Consider the following 21,999-nt stretch of genomic DNA (forward strand, 5'->3'; position numbering starts at 1 on the left):
TCCTAATGCCACACTTCTACTGTCTGAACCCTTCCCTCCCCCTTCCCCTGTATAATTATACAGTACTGTCCACTGGACAGTCAGCACCTGTCTCTGTACCTTGATCATGTTGTTCTTGGGATGGTCTTGCTCCCAAAAGATGCATAAGCACCCTTTACTTCTATTAGCTAAATGCCGGCAGCTAGAAATACTCTTTCTCTCTGAACTCCCAGTGATTATTTTTGTGTTTCTCTACTGGCATGTATCACTTACTACCTTTCATCATATTACATTTGCCTTAACTTCGTCTTGGTTCCTTGGGGATAAAGCTCATGCCAGGTTTTTCTTGCCTTGTGACTTAGACATAGATAGCAGGCTCTCACTACAACTGTGTTGCCTTCCCATTTCAACATTATCCAACATAACTAATTTACATATGTATTTACAAAGAAGCTGAATTTCAAGGGAAGGTGAACTGAACTCCATGTTTATTTTACTTTCTCCATTTATAGGTCATTTTATATTACAACTGCTACTGATTACCTTTATATTTTATGAAGTATAATCAGAATACGCTGCATGTAAGTATTTTAGTCTACTTTTAGTGGTTTCTAAGAAAATTCTCTAAAGGCATACCTTGATACCATACATCCAGGCAGAACACTGTACTGTAATTAGAATTATCCCCAGATTTATAACTTAATTTTGCTGCTACAACTGTCTTTTCACTTTAGAAAATAGAGACATTTGCTTAAGGTTTAACTGATTATAAATGGAGTCTTGTACCCACGGGAGATTGTGACCCATGTGCAGAATCATAATTTATTTGCCTTTTAATGCTCAGCACCTAGGTTAGAGATTGAAGCATGATGAATGTTCAATGTTTTCAGACTTTGTTGAAATCTATAGCCTTTGTTGGAAAAGTCTGAAGTTTTCTCGACCCCCTCCCCCACAGAGACTCAGCAACAGTGTACCTTTATGAATATCTATTTATAAAGGTTAGCCTATTCTACAGCATTTAAACACAAAGAACCTTTCAAGAAAAGTGAATTTCTTTATACTACTGGTAAAAGTTATATAGAAAGATAAAAAGGTTTTAAAACATAGGGACTACGTTTAATAATCCTTGTATTCCCCACAAAATCTTTTACAGAGTAAGGACTCAGTAAATGTTTGATGATAAAGATAAAAAATATTTGTTCTGATTTGAGAAAAACATCACAACTCTTTTGAAGAAGCACTGGCATTAAGATCTTAGCAGATTCATGGTACAATTTCTAAACTGTATTGTGATCAGAACTATGGCCGTGGCAAACCAGGGGCTCAATAAATGAGGCTTAACCCTCATTTGTACCTTTCAGGATGTCTGCCCACACCCTTTGATTTCACCTATTGCAAAAAATGAAAAGGCGACCAAAGCAATGCTGTATACCATCTGGTAGTATTAGTGTTATCTGTGAAGCCAACTTCAGGTTATTAAGCTTGAATAAATATCCTTGAGTCTTCATCACTTTTATGCTCTGATGCATCAATAACACAGAGCAGAGAATCCACTCCTACCTGTGCCTTACTCATTAAGTTTAACTCATTAATACACTTCAAATCCTACAGCCAAAATGCTCTTTGAATTATATAACTGTACTGTCAAAATATTTTCAATACATTTTATTGGTTATATAATATGTCAGGGACTGTGCTGGCATTGGATAAAGAAATTCATTAATACAACTAAAACTTATTCCTGGTCTGTTACCAGGAACAGACCCTGCCTCAGCTTACTATTTGGCTGGGAAGGCAGACATTTAATAAGCAAATACAATTGTCAGCTTTTGGAAAGAAGTCCATGTGAGTTTCCAAGAAGACACAAGTTTTCAAGAATCAGGTTGAGGAGGAAGGGGGACTACAGCCAGACAAACAATTTGAATATCACCTGATAAATGCTGTATCAGCAAGTGGCCAAAGTACTATCAACATACAAAAGGGGGAGAATTTACTTCTCTCTGAAGGTTTGGGGAGAGCATCAGAAAGGAGCTGACATTTTCAGGGAGGAATAGGTTTTCTACTGACTTAGAAGGGGTGTTAGTGATGGTTTCAAGGAAGGCATTCATTCTCAAAAGTATGCAGGGCAGGGCTGGGGAACTTCAAGTACGGACAGTGAAAGGTGGATCAGACCACACCCACTGATTCATTAGCTTCTTGGCCCAGCACCACTATAGCCAGTTGAACCAGTTTGAGTGGGAGTTGATATTTCAGCTCAGATTTTTTTTCTCCAGAGTATACAAGTTGCAAGATAAAACACAAAATGCCCAGTTAAATTTGAATTTCAGATAAACGACATATAATTTTTTTATAAAGTCCCCAACATCTGGGACATACTTATATAAAAATATTTATCTGAAATTCGAATATTTTAAAAATCTGATTTGACTTATTTGTATATTTTCATTTGCTACATCAGGAAACCCCACCAGAATGGTAAGAACCAGAATGGTTCTGCTGTGGCAGATAAGTCAGAAACAGAATGACACCATGACCCCGCCTTTCTATAGCCTTCCCAGCCCAATCTTTCCCATCTAAAGCCGGAGAGAACAGGCTTCGGGAAAAGAAACGCTGTAACTAGGCAACCAAGGTTCGAACCCACCTGACCACTCCATCGTGCGCAAGATTCAGCTTTAGAACTGCGGTGCATTCTGGGAGTTAGTTTTCTAAGTTCGGACTCGCCTTCAAAGGCCACCGGACTACAACTCCCAGCAGCGCTAACCGGTCGCTGCGAGGCACGCTGGGGATTCTGGCTCTGTACCGTGCGGCCGGCCCGGAGGACTGCTTGCGTAACAAGACACCACGGCCGATTTTCATAGATTCGCGACATTAGGGATTCATATGAAAGGTTACACCGACGATTACTGCTTTCAATACGGAGACAACAATTCTTCCGTAACTTTGTGGAGACATGCGCATGCGCGCTGAAGTTACAGCCCCAGCCGAGGAGTGGGGTCTGAGCGCCGATCCTGCGCGTGATTCCAGCGCCTCTTTGTTATTGGCTGCTTCGGGGCGCGGTGCTCGGGCGCGGACGCCCTGGATTGGTGTTTGGGAGCTGAGGGGTGGGACTCCAGATGCTGCCGCGGGAGGTCCGGACACTGGCGGCCATAGGACTAGCCGGTAAGTGCGCGTCTGACCTCCCCTTGCCGGCTCTCTCCGCCGCTTCCGGGTGGGACAGGACTGCCCCCGTGGGAGCTGGGCCGGCCGTGGAGGGGCGGGGCCGGCCCGGCTTGTGGATCAGAAGTCCGGGTCGAGGGTCTCTGTACTCCAGCGTGGCTGAGGACTCGCTGGGGCAGACTTAGTGGAACCGGGTCTTCCCTTCCTTGGCACTGGCGCTCCCCAGTGTCCTCTCAGTGAATAAAGCCGGGGCAGTACCTGGGGGTGGGTGGAAGCCCCGTCCTCTTGACCCCCAAACCCCGCTGGGTCTCCCTAAGGCTCCTTGGGAACCTCTGCTGCTAATGACTGGCCAGGGACTCCTCGGCCAGGGTAGAGACTTTATGGCTAGCTCGCCTTTGCCACTTAAGTGGCTAGATGGAGACCCTGGACAAATCGCTCAACTTGTCTGGCTTTTCATTTGTAGAGTAAGAGGTGTTCACTAGATCGCCTAGCCTCTCCTTAGCTTTAAAAATCTAAGATTTTGTGAATGTACCGGTTGTTGAGCTTTTACACCCTAAAGCTGTTAGGTGGAACCGGGTGGAAGTAGGCAGACTCCCCACCGAACATCGCAGGTTGATGAAAAACTGATACCTTTTGGTTCATTACTCACTGTTTTTCGTTATCATTAATCTTTTTAAATTGACTAGAACTTGAAATTCGGATTTAGGTGACAAACCACAATTAAAATGTTGGTGAAGCCACTTAAAAGTACAAACTTGAAGAATCTCAGTATTTGATAATATTGAATCATAATTAGTAAATTCCGGTCAATGAGCACAAGAGTATTTCTGAGACTATACAAAGTGTCCCCAAAAATGTATACATATTTTAAGAGCTGATAGCTCAATTTTGAAAATGAAATGTATTTTAATAAACAGTGCCTTTACAATTATTCAAAGTGTGTGTATACATTTTTGGGACACCTTATATTTAAAACATAGATTAATTTGTTGGAGAGAATAGATAAGACTTTACACCTGCACTTAATTTGCATTTTATGAGCTTTCAGGTGAAATTGGAAAGTTAAATGGTTAGGATGGCTTCCCATTATATAGTTGAGTTTCTGGGGGGATGGAAATCTCATTTGTGAAGCTGAGGGAGATTTCAGTAGGTTTCCAATACTCTGGCTTTAAAACTCTAAAAGTCTGCAATAGTACTGAGTATTTGAGTGGGTATTTTGCACTGAAAGGAATCTAGGATTCCCCTGAGATAAACATTTCCTTCTTTAGATGTAGAAAATGGTCCCAGATTCAGCCAATCTGTAGTCTTTTTTAAAATATATTTTTGTCGATTTCAGAGAGGAGGGAGGGAGGAAGGGAGGGAGGGAGGGAGGGAGAGAGAGAGAGAGAGAGAGAGAGAGAGAGAGAGAGAAAGAAACCTCAATGTGAGAGAGAAACATCCAACAGTTTCCTTCCCTACTCGTCTGACTGGAATCCTACACTGGGGATCGAGCCCGCAACCCAGGCATGTGCCCTGACCGGGAATCGAACCGTGACCTCCTGGTTCATAGGTTGTTGCTCAACCACTGAGCCACGTCAGTGAGGCTCTAGTTCAGTCTTTATCTTCAGACTCCAAACTGAAGGGACGGACACTCATGGCAGAAAGGCCCATGTAACTGAAAGAAAGTTTGACATGAAGCGAGTAGTTTGATTATCACCATCCTTGAGTACAGGAGGAGAAAAGTGGATGTCTGCAGCATGTGCTACCCGTGGCACTTGAAAAAACTGCTCTCAAAAAGACAGCTCCAGCTCCAGGTATATTTTAGTGCGAACCATACAAAGGTAAAACTAGCAGAACTTTATGAGATCCATTGAATCAGTGGCTAAGTTCTCGAGTGGGGTTGGCACCCTATTTCTGTAAAGAGCCCTAATATGTAATTATTGGAATGAACTGGTTTGTTAGCATGGCAAATTATTATATACAATGGTGTAATAAACTGATTTTTTGAAACTATGTATAGCAGTCTTTTTAAAGCAAAATTGATAGAAAGACATTGCAGGATGTTGTTTAGTTGTATGGCACATAGCAAATGCTAAGCAGGTAAATGCCAAATGAGTAAATTCATGATATGCTTTGTTTTCTTTCTAGGGGAAAAGCTAACAAATTTACATTAATATTAAAGCCATATTTATATCTGGATTTGGGATGTAGAATGTAGTTCTGAGCTGAGATCCTGTTTTCCTCTCTTTTTCAGGTATTCAATGACATCTTAACGGGGTTGCTGTAAAGGACTAATGCCTAAACTGTCTCAGCATGGCCTATCGAGGAGGAGGTGGGCGCCGCCATGGTCCCTCAGCGGCATTCCACCCTGTTAGCCCTGGACGTCTTTTCACATGTAGAACTCCTACTCATAACATATGCATGGTGTCGGACTTTTTCTACCCGAATATGGGAGGCGTGGAAAGCCACATTTACCAGCTCTCTCAGTGCCTGATTGAAAGAGGACACAAAGTCATAATTGTCACCCATGCTTATGGAAATCGAAAAGGCATCCGTTACCTCACTAAAGGCCTCAAAGTCTATTACTTGCCTCTGAAAGTTATGTACAACCAATCTACAGCCACAACCCTCTTTCACAGTCTGCCTTTGCTCAGGTACATATTTGTTCGAGAGAGAGTCACCATAATCCACTCACATAGTTCCTTTTCTGCCATGGCCCATGACGCCCTCTTCCACGCCAAGACAATGGGGCTCCGTACAGTCTTCACGGACCATTCCCTTTTTGGATTTGCTGATGTCAGCTCGGTGCTTACAAACAAGCTTCTAACTGTCTCTCTTTGTGACACAAACCACATAATTTGTGTCTCTTACACTAGTAAGGAGAACACTGTGCTAAGAGCAGCACTGAATCCTGAAATAGTGTCCGTCATTCCTAATGCTGTAGATCCTACTGACTTCACTCCAGACCCATTTAGAAGGCATGATAGCATAACTATTGTTATTGTCAGCAGACTTGTTTACAGAAAAGGTAATGAAATGAAATAATAGCTGCAGTTGCACTGCACAGACTTTTTTTTTCTTATAGAAAGCTGTTGGATACTTGTTTATAATGATTGTTTGGCTTTTTATTTTGTTTTATGGTTTTACTAGAGGCCCAGTGCATGAAATTTGTGCACTGGTGGGGGGGCGCCTCAGCCTCGCCTGCTCCCTGCACCCTGCACCCTCTTGCCTCTGGAGAGGCTCCCGCCACCGCTGCTGTGCTCACCAGCTGTGAGCCCAGCTTCTGGCTGAGCAGCGCTCCCCCTGTGAAAGTGCACTGACCACCAGGGGGCAGCTCCTGCATTGAGCGTCTGCCCCCTGGTGGTCAATGCATGTCATAGCGACGAGTGGTTCTGCTGTTTGATCTATTTGCATATTAGCCTTTTATTATATAGGGTGACTACTGCATTAAATATAGCAAAGAAAGGTTGAATATTGTTTTATACATTCAAAAAAATTTTGGAACAGTGGTGAATGCTGCTCCCCCCCTCCACCTTTGGTATTTTAATAGTTACTTAAAAATAAAACCAACGTGATGCTGTTTAACAGATCAGGATCAGGTCTTTAATAATTTTATTTCTTAAAATATGTTTTTATTGATTTCAGCGAGAGGAATGGAGAGGGATAGAGAGGTAGAAACATCAATGATGAGAAAGAATCATTGAACGGCTGCCTCCTGCACGCACCCTACTAGGGATTGAGCCCACAGCTCAGGCATGTATCCTGACCAGGAATCGAACCATGACCTCTTGGTTCATAGGTTGACGCTCAACCACTGAGCCACACCGGCTGTACCTGGATCAGGTCTTTTTAAAAGTTAAAATAGCCCTGGACATGCAGTAAGAAGTACAGGGCCGGTTCCACCACCAGTTTCTAATTGCAAAAGTAATGTCTTGTCTTTGCAGATATTTTGGAAACAGAAAAGCACAAAAGTGAAAACTAAAATCAACTTGTTACTGTACTATTCAGGGATGACTATAGTGAAAATTTTAACTTATAGCTTTCCTGTCTTTTTTATGCATATATATATATATATATTCGAAATCATTGAGCTTGTTCTGCCATTACTGTTTTGTATTTCATTTAAGCATAGATAAGACGTTAGTGACATATTGTCAGGTAAGTGATGAAGGAAAGGACTGGTGCTGTCCCACTGTGTGATTGAGGACAAGCTACAAAACATCTCTGAGTCTCAGTGTTTTCATTTGTGTAATTTGGGTAACAGTGGGAATCATGTGAGAATTCATTGATGGTTCCTATGAAGTACTTAGCCTGGTTTGTACTTGCTGAGTGTTCGCTGTTATCAAGAAGGACTTTTTTAGTGCCTCTGCAGCACTTCATGTCCCTGCAATAGAATTTGTAGAGCCTCATTTACTGTCTGAAAGTTTGGTTAATCCAAACATAAATGGTTTTCTGGATGCTCTTTGAAAACCTATCTAGTAATCAAAATTAAAGTACGGAATCATTAAAAAGATAATATATAATCTCCCCTTAAATATTTGAGTTCAACTCCAAATATTATTAATGTGCACTGAAATACCAATAATTCGATGTAGGCCTTCAGGCTTAAGAGTACAGGTCCACTGATTTTAGCTGCATCATTCTTCCTGCACAGTTATGTTCAAAAAGCATCATTTTCAATTGCCAGTTTGGTTTCTTTTAAATGAGGTGAGAACCTAAAGGCATATGAAGTAACGTGCTTCCCGATGTTCATTTGCTTTTGATTTTATATAGTGGTTTAGGATACCCCCTAATAGGACAAGAGCTTTTTCCTGTGACTTTATTCTTCAAACTGTTGAGCTTAGTCTCAGAAACTCATTTTGTCAGTTTTGGTGCTTTTAATTAAATTACCTAACATAGTAACAAGTGCAACTGGCATCAAACAGATCTGGGGACAACACCACTGATTCTTGGTAAGTGTTAACGTTAGTGGTGGGATCAGAAGTGTACAAGTGTAATAGAGAACTGTGGTTGGTCAGGCTCTTAAGCAGAGGTTGGTGAGAAAACTTACTGAACTGCGTTTTCTGGGTTAAAAGCAATGAGATGCTGTCATCCTCTAACCAAGAAGATGTAATTGACCAGCATTCTGGATCCTGAATCCCTCAGGATATTGCTGATGTGTTTGTTGTAACTTAGAAAATGTGTTTACAGTGTTTTTTTAATCCAATAGTATATTTTTGTGGGCTAGCTAGCTAAGGAAGTATGATGCATGCATGGTTGAGGATCAGAGCAAAATTAACTATACAATGATTAAACTTGTTACATGTACTTCACTAGTTATGGTATTTTAACCAGCTGAAGTAACTACCAACAGGGTGAGGTTTTAGCCTTTCCTGTTCTCAATTTGATAACACTTATCGAACCCTTTGCATATGCCAGACATCATGTAAAAATTAACATTCTGTAGCCCCGAAGTGAGCAGTTCTATTAATGGTCCATTAATGATTAACAAATTAATTTCCTTAAGTGTTCATTTGGACCAGATGTCAAAGGTCCACTGGAATGTATTAAGTAAGGAACAGGAGAAATCAAAGTTCTTATCACCCAGGTTTCCTGACTGGCTTCTTCCCTCTTTTCTTGAGTCCCTTTTTGCTCAGTGAGGGTTCACAGTAGTGCTGCGAATGTGCAGGCACAGCCCAGTTCTGGTGACAGTGGTAATGACAGCTTATGTTTATGTTCTGCAGTTGATAAAGCCTGTGCATGGTACACTGCTTCACTTGACCCTCCCAGCAGCTGTAGGGTATCTGTTATGTGCATGTAACAGACAGTCTCAGAGAGGGTAAGTAATTCTCTCAGGTTACACAGTAAGTAACAGATGACAAACATGAGTTCAGCTCTTCCTGAGTTAAGGTCTGTTTCCTCTACCCTGGCCCAACCACCATTATCTTAAGTATAGATTCAGAAGGTTCTTTAAAATATTGTTAGATTGATCTTTGAAACAGTTCGAATCAGGAATTTTCCTTGTCCATTTTGGGTAACTGGAGATTGAAAGTCCTTTTGTATGTTCCACTGTGTTAGACTCTTCTTATAGGCACCAGAACATTTTTTATTGTGGGGTAAAACCTTTTATTCTCAAAATAATATTATAGATAATTGACAATATTAGTTCCATTTCTTACAAGGCAGTTGTCAGGAATAAATGACATAGTATATTTAAAGTATATTGCCTGACATAGCACTCAGTAAATGTTAGCTATTACCAGTAATTAGAATTATTACTCTATATGTGTTTGTTTTTACTTTAAGAATGGGTTCTTAATATTTGTATTAGAAGGGAGAGTGGAGAAAGAAAGAAAGAAAATGAAAGAATTATAGGAGGCTAAATGTTAAAAGTCATTAAGCCACTTTCTTGTTCATCTAGAAATCCAATTGATAGATTTGGTAATAGACTTGAAACAAAGATAGCTAAGATTTTAATGAGAAGCCTTCATAATTCAGAAAACCCACATGTGAATTTATGTTTGCTAGTGCAATCATTTTGAAAATACTAGCAGAGTTTACTTAAATCTTATTTTGAATTACTTAATAAAAATGACCTATACATAGGGTGTCTCAAAAAGTGTATACACACACTTTGAATAATTATAAGGGTAGTGTTTATTACAATATATTTCATTTTTAAAATTGAGCGATATATCAGCTGTTAAAGTGTATATACATTTTTGGAGGGGACACCCTTTATATCTCCCACCATCTTTTTTTTTATAATCGATCTGCTTATATTTGGGAGGATTGATAGTGCGATTCTTGTGTGTATGTGTGTGCATGTATGCATTTCTTAAATTAATAAGCTACCTGGGTTTTGCATTTTTACTTTGTGTACAATTTGTAATTGTTAATGAGTTAACTTTTTAGGTAGTGTCAACATTGCTATCACTTTAGATAACCACTTTCAGACTAGTAGGGCATGATTTATTTTACTGCTTCACATTACCTGAGGTTGTATTTACGTATTATAAGAAAAATGTTTCATTAGAAAAAAAAAGAACAGAGATGAACACTCTGTTCTCTGGAATGTAATGGCCTGGCTGATGGGTCCTGCCACCTTCACTTACCCTCCTTTGGGGAAGTGGGCTATAGAAGGCTTGGATGGACTGTTCTTTTAAATTTTGCTAATACCATAGTATTCACTGCAGAATCCTCTGTATAAATTGCATTCTGCACAAAGTGAAGACAGCAGTTATACTTTTATTGCTTATCCCTTTCCTGTGTCAGGAAGTGGAATCATAGGTAGTAGAACTTCATAGAGGAAAGAGACCTTGGACTTGACGTACATAGGCCTCTTAATATTCTGTATCACGAAACTTTCCCATCGTCAAAGACCTTGCTTGTTAAAAGCCTGGCACAAGATCTAGATCTCCAGTCAGCTGTCCTGCTCTGTAGAAAACTTGAACTCAAACATTAGCTACCTCAAATACCTTTTCTATGCATGAACAATGTGTAAACACAAGTGAATAACTTAAAGAACATTATACTGAAATGAAAACAGAATAGTACACATATTTGATGTATGGAAGGTTACAATGGATGCCAGTGTGTGTATCTTTAAGAATTGCAACTCTTGGGGGACTTCTAGCAGTTTGTGAATGATTCTACCCTCCCAGGAAAGGTTTAAGAAATTCATTTCTCTACATAAGGAGGGCATAGCTAATACTTTTCAAAGTGAGTGGATTTGCAGTAGTTCTGATGATTTTTTAAAAAAGTTTAAATATTAATATCTCCAACATTTAACTTTATTTTCTATTTCCAGGTACTGATTTGCTTAGTGGTATAATACCTGAACTCTGTCAGAAATATCAAGATTTAAATTTCATAATTGGAGGAGAGGGACCAAAGAGAATAATTTTGGAAGAAGTACGGGAAAGATACCAGCTACATGACAGGTATTGATGATGGCTTCCATATTGTCTTGGGTGAAAAATATCAGTGACCTAAATTGGGTTTTGGCTACATGCCTGCATTAAGTGGGCTGCTTTATCCTACATGTATTTGATGTAAAATGTAGTACACGGCCTATTTTTTAAAATATATAAAATGGGAAACCCTAGTTAAAGAATTCACAATTTTATTTATTTTTTTGTTAGCCCAATGTTACTTGACTTTATGGGGCAGTGATTGGAAGCATTCTGGAAGGCACAAAGAGATTTAAGAGAGAAATATTTTAAAAAATTAATAGCGTGGCCCAAATCATGTCAGTTCCTCTGCACATACAGATGTGAACATCTTCCTCAGTAACTTGGATACCATGTGAGGGGTGTGCCTGTGAAACATCAGTTTAAAGGGGATGTTCCCCTGGTTAGAAATGACACTAACATCTACTCATTAAAGTGTATTATTTCCATTACATGCAAACTCACTTTGGAAACGATGAAATTTGATGTGTGATGAAAGTGAGAACTATGTTAGCTGTTTGTGTTTTAACCACCCTACTTAATAAGACTTTCTTTTAGATCAGAGTTTGGCAATATTAATTTTTTTTGTGTGGTGGAAAGCATTAGGACCAGTAAAATCTGAGTACAATATGCATAGCACGCTTGGCTTATAAATTATATCCCTTTCGTCCATAGCATGATTTTCACTGTCCTCTTTCTTCTCTCATTTCAAAAATCAGAGTGCGTCTCTTGGGAGCCTTAGAACACAAGGATGTTAGAAATGTCTTAGTTCAAGGACATATTTTTCTTAATACTTCCCTTACTGAAGCATTCTGCATGGCCATTGTGGAAGCAGCCAGTTGTGGTTTACAGGTAAAAAGCTTTGAGGGCTTACATTATCGGGGTTTCTGTGCATGTATTCTGAAAACTAATCAGACACATTCTGTAGTAATTTTTTAGGTTGGTTTTGCTCATTTTCCTGAGATGTGAATTATGCTGGACCATGTTCTTTTTTTTCTTTTTTCTTTTTCTTTTTAAGGTTGTAAGTACCAGGGTTGGTGGAATTCCCGAAGTACTTCCAGAAAATCTCATTATTTTATGTGAGCCTTCTGTAAAATCCTTGTGTGAAGGATTGGAAAAAGCTATTTCCCAGCTGAAGTCCGGAGTATTGCCAGCTCCAGAAAAAATCCATAACATAGTAAAGACTTTCTACACCTGGAGGAATGTTGCGGAGCGAACGGAAAAAGTATGTCACCTGCCCAGAAAAGGGTATTTGAAGATTGTGTCTGAATTCCTGAGGTTTCATGTACACCCTGACTTTGTCTTGTACAGGTTTACCATTTCTGTTCTATTGCTTACGTTTATGAAGTCTCTCCCAAATGAAAAGAAGTGAACTGTGTGCTTTTGGTATATTTACGTTTCTCGTCAAATTTTGCACTTGACATCTGAAAGTAGCAGTAATGCCATCTACACGTAATTGTCTGGAAGTCACAGCCATTAGAGGCAGAAGTAATATTAAAATCTATAAGACGTTTTCTTGAGGCTGTTTAGAATACTAAAGTATTCTAAATATATGGTTTTACTTAGTCTGGTTGCAGCAACTCTATAACTTGCAAATATTTAATTCAGGCTATTTCCTAAAACACTTGTGTCGCTTTTGCTAACTACTGTAATTTTCTACAGGAAAAGGATTTTTTCAGCTTTGGGCTGATTGAGAACATAATAAGTTGGAATTCAAAATGCACATGACACATGTCAGGAGTATTATCACACAGAAAAAAGCAGTAATAGAGAATTTCCAGGATAGGTACGTGATATAGATCAGTGGTCGGCAAACTGGCCCCTTGAGTGTGGCTCTTCCACAAAATACCACGTGCGGGCGCGCACGTACAGTGCAATTGAAACTTCGAGGCCCATGCCACGGGGCAAAGAGCCGCATGTGGCTCGCGAGCCGTAGTTTGCCGACCACTGATATAGATTAATACCCTCAGGTGGGAGAGTGTGACTGTGGAAAATGCTTCCTTGTTTCAAGTTAGGGGCTTCATTTATTCCACTGGGTTTTGTCCTTTGTTTACTCTCATTACTTCGTCTGCTTCATGCCTCTTATTACCAGGTAACACACTGGGGGAAACCCTCTGCTTGTTAGTATAGCGAAATTGTGAACCAGGAGCTCAGTCAGTTGGGAGCATGGAGGAGATAGTAGTTTAGGCGAGTGCTTTATGCTCTCATTGTACTCAGTGAAGCAGCTAGTTGCTAGCCAGAATAGAGAGCAAGATGGAGCCTCCGAGTGGGCAGAATAGCTCTTTACTGTAAGCCTCTCTTATCTGGTTTAATTTATAAATTTCCGTACATAAGATGAACTCATATTTGAATATAAGTGCAGGAAAATTCTTTTCTCTCTAAAAATTGTCATATACATTTCCCATTGAAGTGTGAGATATTTGAGTTAATAGTTTTTTAAAAATACATATTTTTATTGATTTCGGAGAGGAGAGGGAGATAGAAACATCAATAGTGGGAGAGAATCATCAATTGGCTGCCTCCTGTACACCCTCTATTGGGGATCCAGCCGGAAACCTGGGCATGTGCCCCGACCTGGAATCAAATCTTGACCTCCTGGTTCATGGGTCGACACTCAACCACTGAGCCACGCCAGCCGGGCTGAGTTAACATAGTTTTGACTGAAATGTCTCTGAGACACACTTACCTTCGAGGAGTTTTTCAATATCTCTACCCATCTATAATAATAAAGGGGTAATATGCTAATTAGACTGGACGTCTTCTGGATATCATTCCAGACGTCCTCCCTGATGAAGCTGGGGCCAGAGGAAAGGCAGCCCAGGTCCCGGGTGCCTGCCAGTGGCCTGGGGGAAGCCAGCCTGGTTCCCGGGTGCCTGCTGGTGGCCAGAGGAGGGAAGCCTGGATCCCGGGTGCCAGAGGGAAGCCAGTGTCAGCAGTCTGGGGAAGGAAGGCCTACTCTTGCATGAATTTTCGTGTATCGGGCCTCTAGTATGAAATAACTGCCTTTTTCCTTTGGAGGTTGGAGTGAGCACTGATTACCTGCCAGGAATACATGTCAGAATCACCTAGGAAGCCTTTTCAGGAGCCGTTCATTCCATCTTCCTGCCCCCCTGCCTACTCCCATCCCAGCCACTCCCTTGATTCTAATATGACCCTTTAAGAGCACAGGTGGAATTTGGGAATGGTTGGCAGGGATATTTGGTTAGACCAGGGGTCCTCAAACTACGGCCCGCGGGCCACATGCAAATACAAATATTGTATTTGTTCCCGTTTTGTTTTTTTACTTCAAAATAAGATATGTGCAGTGTGCATAGGAATTTGTTCATAGTTTTTTTTTAAACTATAGTTTGGCCCTCCAACGGTCTGAGGGACAGTGAACTGGCCCCCTGTTTAAAAAGTTTGAGGACCCCTGGGTTAGACAGTTGTTTTTTTCAGTGATACTCTACTCTGCTTGGTAACCATGGCTCCGTAAGTTGTGACTTCACTTTCTTGATCACATCATGTAAACCTCGGAAGTCTGAGCTACTGTAGATATTAAGTTCGGGGCAAAGATCTCTGGTGACAATATGTCAGCATATATTAAAGAAGCTAATTAGTATTATTTTTAACCACATTTTCTTTTAGTTTTGCTTAAAGTAATAGTGAAACATTTGTATTTTCTCTGTTTTATACCCTGGTGATTTATAGTATTAATTCAGAAAACAAAGTCCTTCTCTATAATGGATTAACCTGTTATTCTCTTCACAGTAGTAAATTACTTTGTAGCTTAAGATCATAAATTAATTGACCTAGAAATAAAGGTGGACACACTGGTCAGTTTGTAGTTGCTCTTTTAATTCTACCTGTTCCTAACAGGACATTTTGTTCCCTTTCAACTCCTCCTTCTTAGTTTAACTGCTCTTTGGAAAATTGAACAATTGTGATTCACCATTCTCAGTATAATTTGCAACAAAATTCTGATTCAAAGGTATTCTAAATATCCTTGGGGTAGAAGAGCTAGATGAAACATTCTGTATCTTTCAAAGGCCATTGGCCTACAGAACTTGTACTGCACATCATAACTTTCTTGCGCTCAAAAGGAGATTCGTTACAGATCTCATTGATACATGAGAAGGAGCACAACTAATGCTCAAATATGATTAAAATTAACGCTGGCCCATTTGATGTGTTCAAATAAATATGTTTAAAGATCTTTGTGTGTTTTTTAAAAATATTGCCAAGTTTAGTGCTTAATGATTTAAAAAGCAAGTCACCTACTATCAGTTCTCAGCAATAAACTTTGTTTGCTTTGCCAGTGTTTATACCAAGGGAGGGGGGCGGAAATCTGGCCCACGGGCCCGTATAAAGTCTGAGAAATCATTTGGTTTGGCTCTGCAAAGGCAACTCCAGGTGGGACTTGAAATTCAGTAAATCTAGGCGCTTTTTTCATAGCAACATAAATTTATATTAAGTGAGTTATATTAAGTGAATGATGTTATAAATATCTAAATGGCTCTTGACAGAAAAAAGGTTCCCCACCCCTGACCCATACCATCTACTAAGATTTCCCCCCATCTCTTTTCCCCTTCTTTTATTTGGAATCCATGAAATGTTTCTGTATATTCTCACCATCTGTGCTCAGCAGCAGGCCTCATGTAGCTGTTGAAAGAAGAGCCACTCTGTACCCAGAAAGAAGCACACTAGATTGTCACTCTCTGATTGTGGTTGGTGTCTACCAGATAGTGGAAAGGGCTTCTCAGCCAAGCCAAGGAATCTTAGAAGGCCAGCCCCACTTCAGGGAGTCGCTGCTGAATTAAATATGGCCTCCACAGAGGTGACCTGAAGAGGAGTTTCAAACTCTCAGGACTTCAGAATTCTCATAGTTGGGTTAAAATTGATGGTGATGCCCTGGGAGACAGGAGTTGTGGCATATTTGTCTTTATATCACAGCATCTAGCCTGGTGTTTTTTCCAGAATAAGCCCTCCATGAATGTTGAATTAAAAGGCAATACATTACTGTAATGAGTTTCATTAACCACATCATTTCTATAACAACAGCAGCGAAATGTAAGCGACTTCTATTTATATCTATAAAAACATTCCTGGTCATCGTTTATTTTAGATCACAGTGCTCATTCTCGGCCTCTCTTCCACCAGGTGTACAATCGTGTGGCAGGAGAAACTGTGTTACCAATGGACAAACGACTGGAAAGACTCATGTCTCACTGTGGCCCAGTAACAGGCTGCATTTTTGCTTTGTTGGCCGTATTCAACTTTCTCTTCCTCACTTTCCTGAGGTGGATGACTCCAGATTCTCTCATTGATGTGGCAATTGATGCCACAGGGCCAAAGGGTGCCTGGATTAATCAATATCCTTATAGTAGAAAACGGGGCAGGAATAAAACCAGGTAGAAGAAAGCCTGGATTGGAAGATTTTAAATATTTGTAACAGTGCTATTATATTAAGCCTATTGAAAATAACCTTGCTTTTCCCCTTTTTTTAAGGTTAATTTAGTAAGTTGTGCTACCTCTATATCATTCAATGTTTTACTTTGAGGAAAGATAACTTATGCAATTCCTGAGTGTAGAAACTTCTTGCACTTATTTAAAATTTAAGAGAGAACCTATTTAAGTCACTCAGGTATGATATTTTTCAGATTTCTGAAATCCTTCTAGCAGAAATGTTTTCACATATTTTGGGAGCTTTGGGTGCTGAAGGGCCAAATGTTTTCTGGGCATTTTTTTCTTTTGGCCAATTTAAATGTTCTGCCATTAATTAGATATTCACCAGATGTTTACAAGTTTCCTTTATGGAAGTACAACAACCCTATGAACTATTTTAAGTCATGTCCATGCAACTTTATTAGATATTTAAGTCATGTTCTTAACCTTTTCTTGGGAACACTCAGTAAGTGTTACATATAATCAGCAGGTTTCTTGAATAAAAGAAGGTCTGTCAGGTACTAGCCTGCTTTAAGCGCCTACTATGTGTAGAACATTGAACTAGACACTTTCTGCCCTGAAGGACCAGGGTGCTTTCACTGTTTACCACTCAAATGGCTCACTTCATTGGGGTCACTTGACGTGAAATGGTAAACCATACAACATGCCAAAAATGCTCATGCTTTTAATGCCACGAAACAGTTGCCGATCCGCTCAGAGTACTTTGATCCTGCTGTGTGCATTCTTCTAGGTAGAGCCTTCATTTTCAGTTGCGTTTATGAAAATGCTGTTTGCTTTTTAAGTACTAGGGACCGATACCACTGTTGATGAGAGTGCAGAGACAAACCCTCCACATCTTTCAGTGCATAATTTAGTTCTCTGTAAATGCCTTCACGTTTTCCGAGCAGAATGTATGAGATGTGCCATCTCAAACTCAGCTGCTACCCTGTACCTTTGGGAGAAGTCACTTCCCTTCACTTGTGGCCTAGCTGATACCTGATAAGTATTGTCAGTGTGCAAAAAAGTCTTTACCCCAGAATGTTTTTTCCTGGTGAATTGAGTCTGAAAATTTAAGGAATACAAGTCTCTTCGTGGATGGATGCGTTGTTAACTGTAATCGTTGCCCAGAGCCATGGGTTTTAAAACCCCAAATTATCCACATGGTGTGTCTTACTGAACTCCTTTGAATAAATTTTTGTGATAAAGGGTTGAAATGGAAAGAAAAGAGGCACGTGTGGGTGCACTACATAGATTCTGGCAGTATTGTGATTGTGTACAGGATTTTTTAAAATGACAATATTTACACAACTTTTTAAAGAGTATCTTATCATGCCTATTAACCAGTTGCCACTGATATAAAGAAGTATATTCGTGTTTCATACTAAAACACAAATGCAAGAGTGCAATTTTTAAATCTAGAAGTTAGGAGTTCTTTAGTTAAAGAAAAATGGACTGACCCAAACCATTAAATCTTATTGGGATTTTTATGCACAGAAACTGACTTATATAAATATTGAATAAACAGTGCCAATCTTCACCATAAAGTGAGAAACTAACGTTTGGTTTTATTCAGCAATTTTCAAAGGCATACTTTTTTTCTTATATTTTTGTTTCTTGGCATATTATTTTCAAAGTCGTTATTGTCATTTATTTCAGGTGGACATAGGCATTAAAGTTCTTGCACGTAAAATATATAATTTGCAAATTAAAATTATTTTTCTTTTTTTTTGACAAATGGAAGTAAATTTGCTAGTTCTACTAAATCATTTTCAGGCTTCCCAGATACTTTAATTGAAACTGTCAGTGTTGCACTGGTCAATATGTGGAAACATATTGTTCTACCCTCTACTTACATTTATTTGCAAGTGAATTTGCAGTAATGAGGATTTTATGCAAAATGTGTTTCTTATGATGTTACAAAAAGTAGCACTTGTAAAACTGATTTATGAAAACATTCTACATGTCCTAGAAAAATAAAGACCAAATTAACATTTTCACAATTTTCTGAGTTTGTCTTTTTTATGACCAGAATTTTATTTACTAGTTTATTAGCTCTCCCCTCCCCCTTCCCTTCTATGCTTTCTGTAAAGAAAATGTTTTATTGAACTTATTGGTGTGACACTGGTTAAGAAAATTACATAGGCTTTAGGTGTACAATTCTATAATATGTCATCTTTTCAGTGCAATTTGATGTGTTGCTATGTCTCTTAGTAAAAAAGGGAATATCCTTCCGATGACGAATTACTCTGTCATCTTTTTTTTTCCTAGAATACAGTCTCTCTTTTACTCATGGGTTATTAGCAAGTTCAATTGTGCCTTTGTTTCCTGATCCAAACAAATCCCTGTTTTGCACTGTGCTGGAGTTACCACATGAGACAAATGAATACAGCTGTTAACTGTTGTGTATGTGAACTACGTAATTATACTTTGTTTTGTATGGTATTTTAAGAGAAACTTGAATTTTGATTTTATTTACAGAAATGCAGCTTCTCCAACCCCTTTTGTTGGAAGCAGTGGAAAGCAGTCACCTACATTGGTACATTCTGATTTATCTTATTCTGAAACTTATTTTTGGCAAAATCATGATATAGATCTGTTTTTACTTTTGTGAAATATTTTTTCAAAAATATATTTTTTATTGGTTTCAGAGAGGAAGGGAGAGGGGGAGAGAGAGAAACAACGATGAGAGAGAATCATTGTTGCTCGCCCCACACTGGGGATTGAGCTCGCAACCTGGGCATGTGCCCTGACCAGGAATCTAACCATGACTTCATGGTTCATAGGTTGATGCTCAGCCACTGAGCTACACTGGCCTGGCTTGTGAAATATTTTTAAAACCCTCTTTATCCTCTGCATTCCCAAAAGAATTGGCTAGATGTGGTTATATTATATCATCCTGTGGCTGAATTTTTAAAATAGGATATTCTGAAAATTAAAGTTCAATGCAGAATTTGATTTATAGTCATCAGTACTTTAGGGAGTTCATTTTTCTTGATCATTTATGTTGGACTATGGCTCAGTGGTTCTCAACTGGGTGTGGGAGCTGAAAAGGGGTGGCGATTTTCTCCCAATGGAACATCGGCAGTGAGTGCCTGGACACATTTCTGGTTGTTACAACTGGATGGGAGTGGGGTACTGGCAGCGAGTGTGTAGAGGTCAGGGATGCTGCTAGATACCCTCCAATGCTTTCGGATGGCCTCCAACAACAAAGAATGATCTGGCCCAAAATGTCAATAGTTCTGAGGCTGAGACACACTGGTGCTGTGGATGATTTCATCTCCTGTAAAAGATACTGTGAATTGACTTCTTACTTCAGTAGTCTTTGACACCCATCTCAAATTTAAAGATGGTCTCTCAGAAATAGTATAGATATCCATTTGAAGCTTAAAAAAGTTGAGCTTCTCATGATCAACTTTTCTGGTATATAAAACAAACTACAGCCTTTTAAATGAAAATCAAGGCCAAAACAAGATTGAATGATGTTATAGAATACAATCTACATCACTGGACTGACATGAGTAAATAATGACTTTCCATAGAGCACAGTTGGAGACATGAGAAGAGCTAAAATACTTGTGTTCATCCATGTATTTTCGTACACTGGCACTCTACCAGGTAATTAATGTAAGCTTGGTAAAGTCAACCCTATATGTTAATATCTGTTCTTGAGAATAGAAACAATGCAAGGTCTTTATGTATTTTTTTTATCTTTATTGTTGAAAGTTACACAGATGTCCCCCTTTTTTCCCCTTTGATTCCTTCTAGCCTGCCCCCACACTGTCGCCCCAGACCTTCACCACCCTATTGTCTGTGTCCATGGGTTATGCATAGCTGCATACAAGTTCTTTGGTTGATCTCTTCACACCCACCCACCCCCACCTTCCCTCTGAGATTCAACAGTCTGTTCCATGCTTCTATGTCTGGATCTATTTTGTTCATCAGTTTATTTTGTTCTTTAGATTCTACATATGAGTTAGATCACATGATACTTGTCTTTTTCTGACTGGTTTATTTTGCTTAGCATGATACTCTTCAGGTCCCTCCATGCTGTATCAGAGGGTACGAGATCCTTATTTTGACACTGAAGTGATGTACTCTGTTTTGTAACTCAAGACCGTATTCTCATGCACCAGCCTTTTAACAAAGTATAGGGAAATAGTTCTTATATAGGTAGCCATTCTAATTTGACTGAGTGCTAGGAGAAACTCCCGTATTTTTTGCATAAAGCATTTATTACATAAGGTTTATTTCATCTGCTCTTATAATTTTATTTTGGCTTATCTTTTCTAATTGGTTACAGAAATTGAGAAAATCTAATACAGCCAAGAATGAAAGAGGAGACCTAGATTGGCCTCACCTAACTTTCCTAGGTGTGGAAAATTAAAAAGAAGTCAAGCTGATGCATGTTGAACAGTTAGGCTTACAACTGACCAACTAGGGAAGATTCATATAATCTTTGGGTACTTCACCCAGAACCTAGGAATCTTCAGCATCCATTTCATTATAATTCTTATAATCAAGGATAGCTCTCATTTTTCAGAGAGAGGTACCACCTTTACAAACACGTGAAATGGGGAATTATCTTGCTGGGGGTCATTGTTATGGATGAAATGATTACAAAGTGGTCTAATGCTTCCAGTATGACACTTCCACTTGGAGAGCCATCCAAGGTGGGCCTGTTATAAATACTGCCTTAGAGTAAATGGTCTTTTGTAACTGGTCATGGTTTAGAATTGGGCTTTATCTCCCATGAACCTCAGAATGAAGAAAAAATGAAGTATTCCAGGAGCTAGTGCTTCCCACCAAGAACATAGGATGTATTTGTACTTCTTTGTATGAACTTCAAAAAAACTTGCCTTGTTCCCCGTGGGATCTGAGAAGTTTGTTTTCTTTCCAATCCTGCCTTCCAACATAATATAGCAAAAATTGGGATTTAGGAATAAAAATGGTTTGCATGTGAATCCTGTTTGTTAGATAGCACTGAGGAATGCAGGTCTAGAATTAACGGCTGTTTCTGGTTGGAAGGAAGTTTGTTTAACCTTGCTGTGAATGTCAGAACATGAAGTCGCCAAATCACAGTTAGCTTAGAACCTACAAATGGAGTTCTCCGTGACAGGACACTGAGGGCCAGAAGGTTTAAAATAGATATCATATGATACCAATTACAACTCAGTGAAATTTTGCAGCCCTGAGAACCTGTGCAGTGTGTAAGCCAAAATGGAAGATGGTTCTCTTTTCTATGGCTTTAAAAACATTTTTATTACCATGTTTGCTACTTTTCTTTTCTTCAAGCTTTTAATTAAAGTTTTTTTGGCTCTCCTAACCCATTTCTATGTCGTCAAAGGAAATCGAAAAGAAGCAGCTAGGATAGCTGAAGAGATCTATGGTGGAGTATCAGGTAAAACTACAGCATTTGTTAAAGAGCTGATGCATGAGAATACAGTCTTGAGTCGCAGTACACATTTTTTTAAAAACCTCCCAGATAACTCATATACATAATATTTCTAGAAGGCAGACTTTATTTATACTTTGG

General features: G+C 39.3%; 2 protein-coding genes and 1 long non-coding RNA gene across 7 annotated transcripts in view; 2 read left to right on the forward strand and 1 right to left on the reverse strand.

The window, feature by feature from the left end:
• Positions 1 to 2,926, reverse strand: part of LOC106727078 — a 32,744-nt gene extending 29,818 nt beyond the window's left edge. Inside the window, exon 1 of the long non-coding RNA XR_001363231.1 lies at positions 2,621 to 2,926. This is a non-coding gene — a long non-coding RNA (uncharacterized LOC106727078). The remainder of the gene's footprint in view (positions 1 to 2,620) is intronic.
• A 134-nt stretch (positions 2,927 to 3,060) lies between these two features.
• PIGA (phosphatidylinositol glycan anchor biosynthesis, class A) lies at positions 3,061 to 18,466 on the forward strand. 3 transcript variants are annotated; one of them, XM_005871867.2, is made up of 6 exons: positions 3,061 to 3,138; positions 5,369 to 6,142; positions 10,904 to 11,036; positions 11,765 to 11,897; positions 12,064 to 12,270; positions 16,182 to 18,466. In XM_005871867.2, exons 2-6 carry the CDS (start codon positions 5,428 to 5,430, stop codon positions 16,434 to 16,436), a joined length of 1,443 nt encoding a protein of 480 aa, XP_005871929.1. In that variant the 5' UTR covers positions 3,061 to 3,138; positions 5,369 to 5,427; the 3' UTR covers positions 16,437 to 18,466. The 3 variants fall into 3 exon arrangements, with proteins under 3 accessions (XP_005871929.1, XP_014399787.1, XP_005871930.1); XM_014544301.1 differs by having other exon boundaries at positions 12,064 to 12,066; XM_005871868.2 differs by lacking the exon at positions 3,061 to 3,138 and adding an exon at positions 4,702 to 4,928.
• A 3,217-nt stretch (positions 18,467 to 21,683) lies between these two features.
• ASB11 (ankyrin repeat and SOCS box containing 11, E3 ubiquitin protein ligase) overlaps positions 21,684 to 21,999 on the forward strand; it is a 26,079-nt gene continuing 25,763 nt past the window's right edge. For 2 of the 3 annotated variants that reach the window (XM_005871869.2, XM_014544304.1), the window contains exon 1: positions 21,684 to 21,864. In XM_005871869.2, the coding sequence (XP_005871931.1) occupies positions 21,684 to 21,864 (181 nt within the window). The remainder of the gene's footprint in view (positions 21,865 to 21,999) is intronic. The other variant, XM_014544303.1, reaches the window with a different exon arrangement.

This window comes from Myotis brandtii, unplaced genomic scaffold (assembly GCF_000412655.1).
Source record: "Myotis brandtii unplaced genomic scaffold, ASM41265v1 scaffold359, whole genome shotgun sequence".
Taxonomy (NCBI): domain Eukaryota; kingdom Metazoa; phylum Chordata; class Mammalia; order Chiroptera; family Vespertilionidae; genus Myotis; species Myotis brandtii.

Coding starts and splice junctions, on each gene's coding strand:
- PIGA (XM_005871867.2), top strand. CDS start 5,428: ATGGCCTATCGAGGAGGAGGTGGGCGCCGCCATGGTCCCTCAGCGGCA. Junction 6,143..10,903: donor CAGACTTGTTTACAGAAAAG/GTAATGAAATGA, acceptor TTCTATTTCCAG/GTACTGATTTGCTTAGTGGT. Junction 12,271..16,181: donor TTGCGGAGCGAACGGAAAAA/GTATGTCACCTG, acceptor CTCTTCCACCAG/GTGTACAATCGTGTGGCAGG.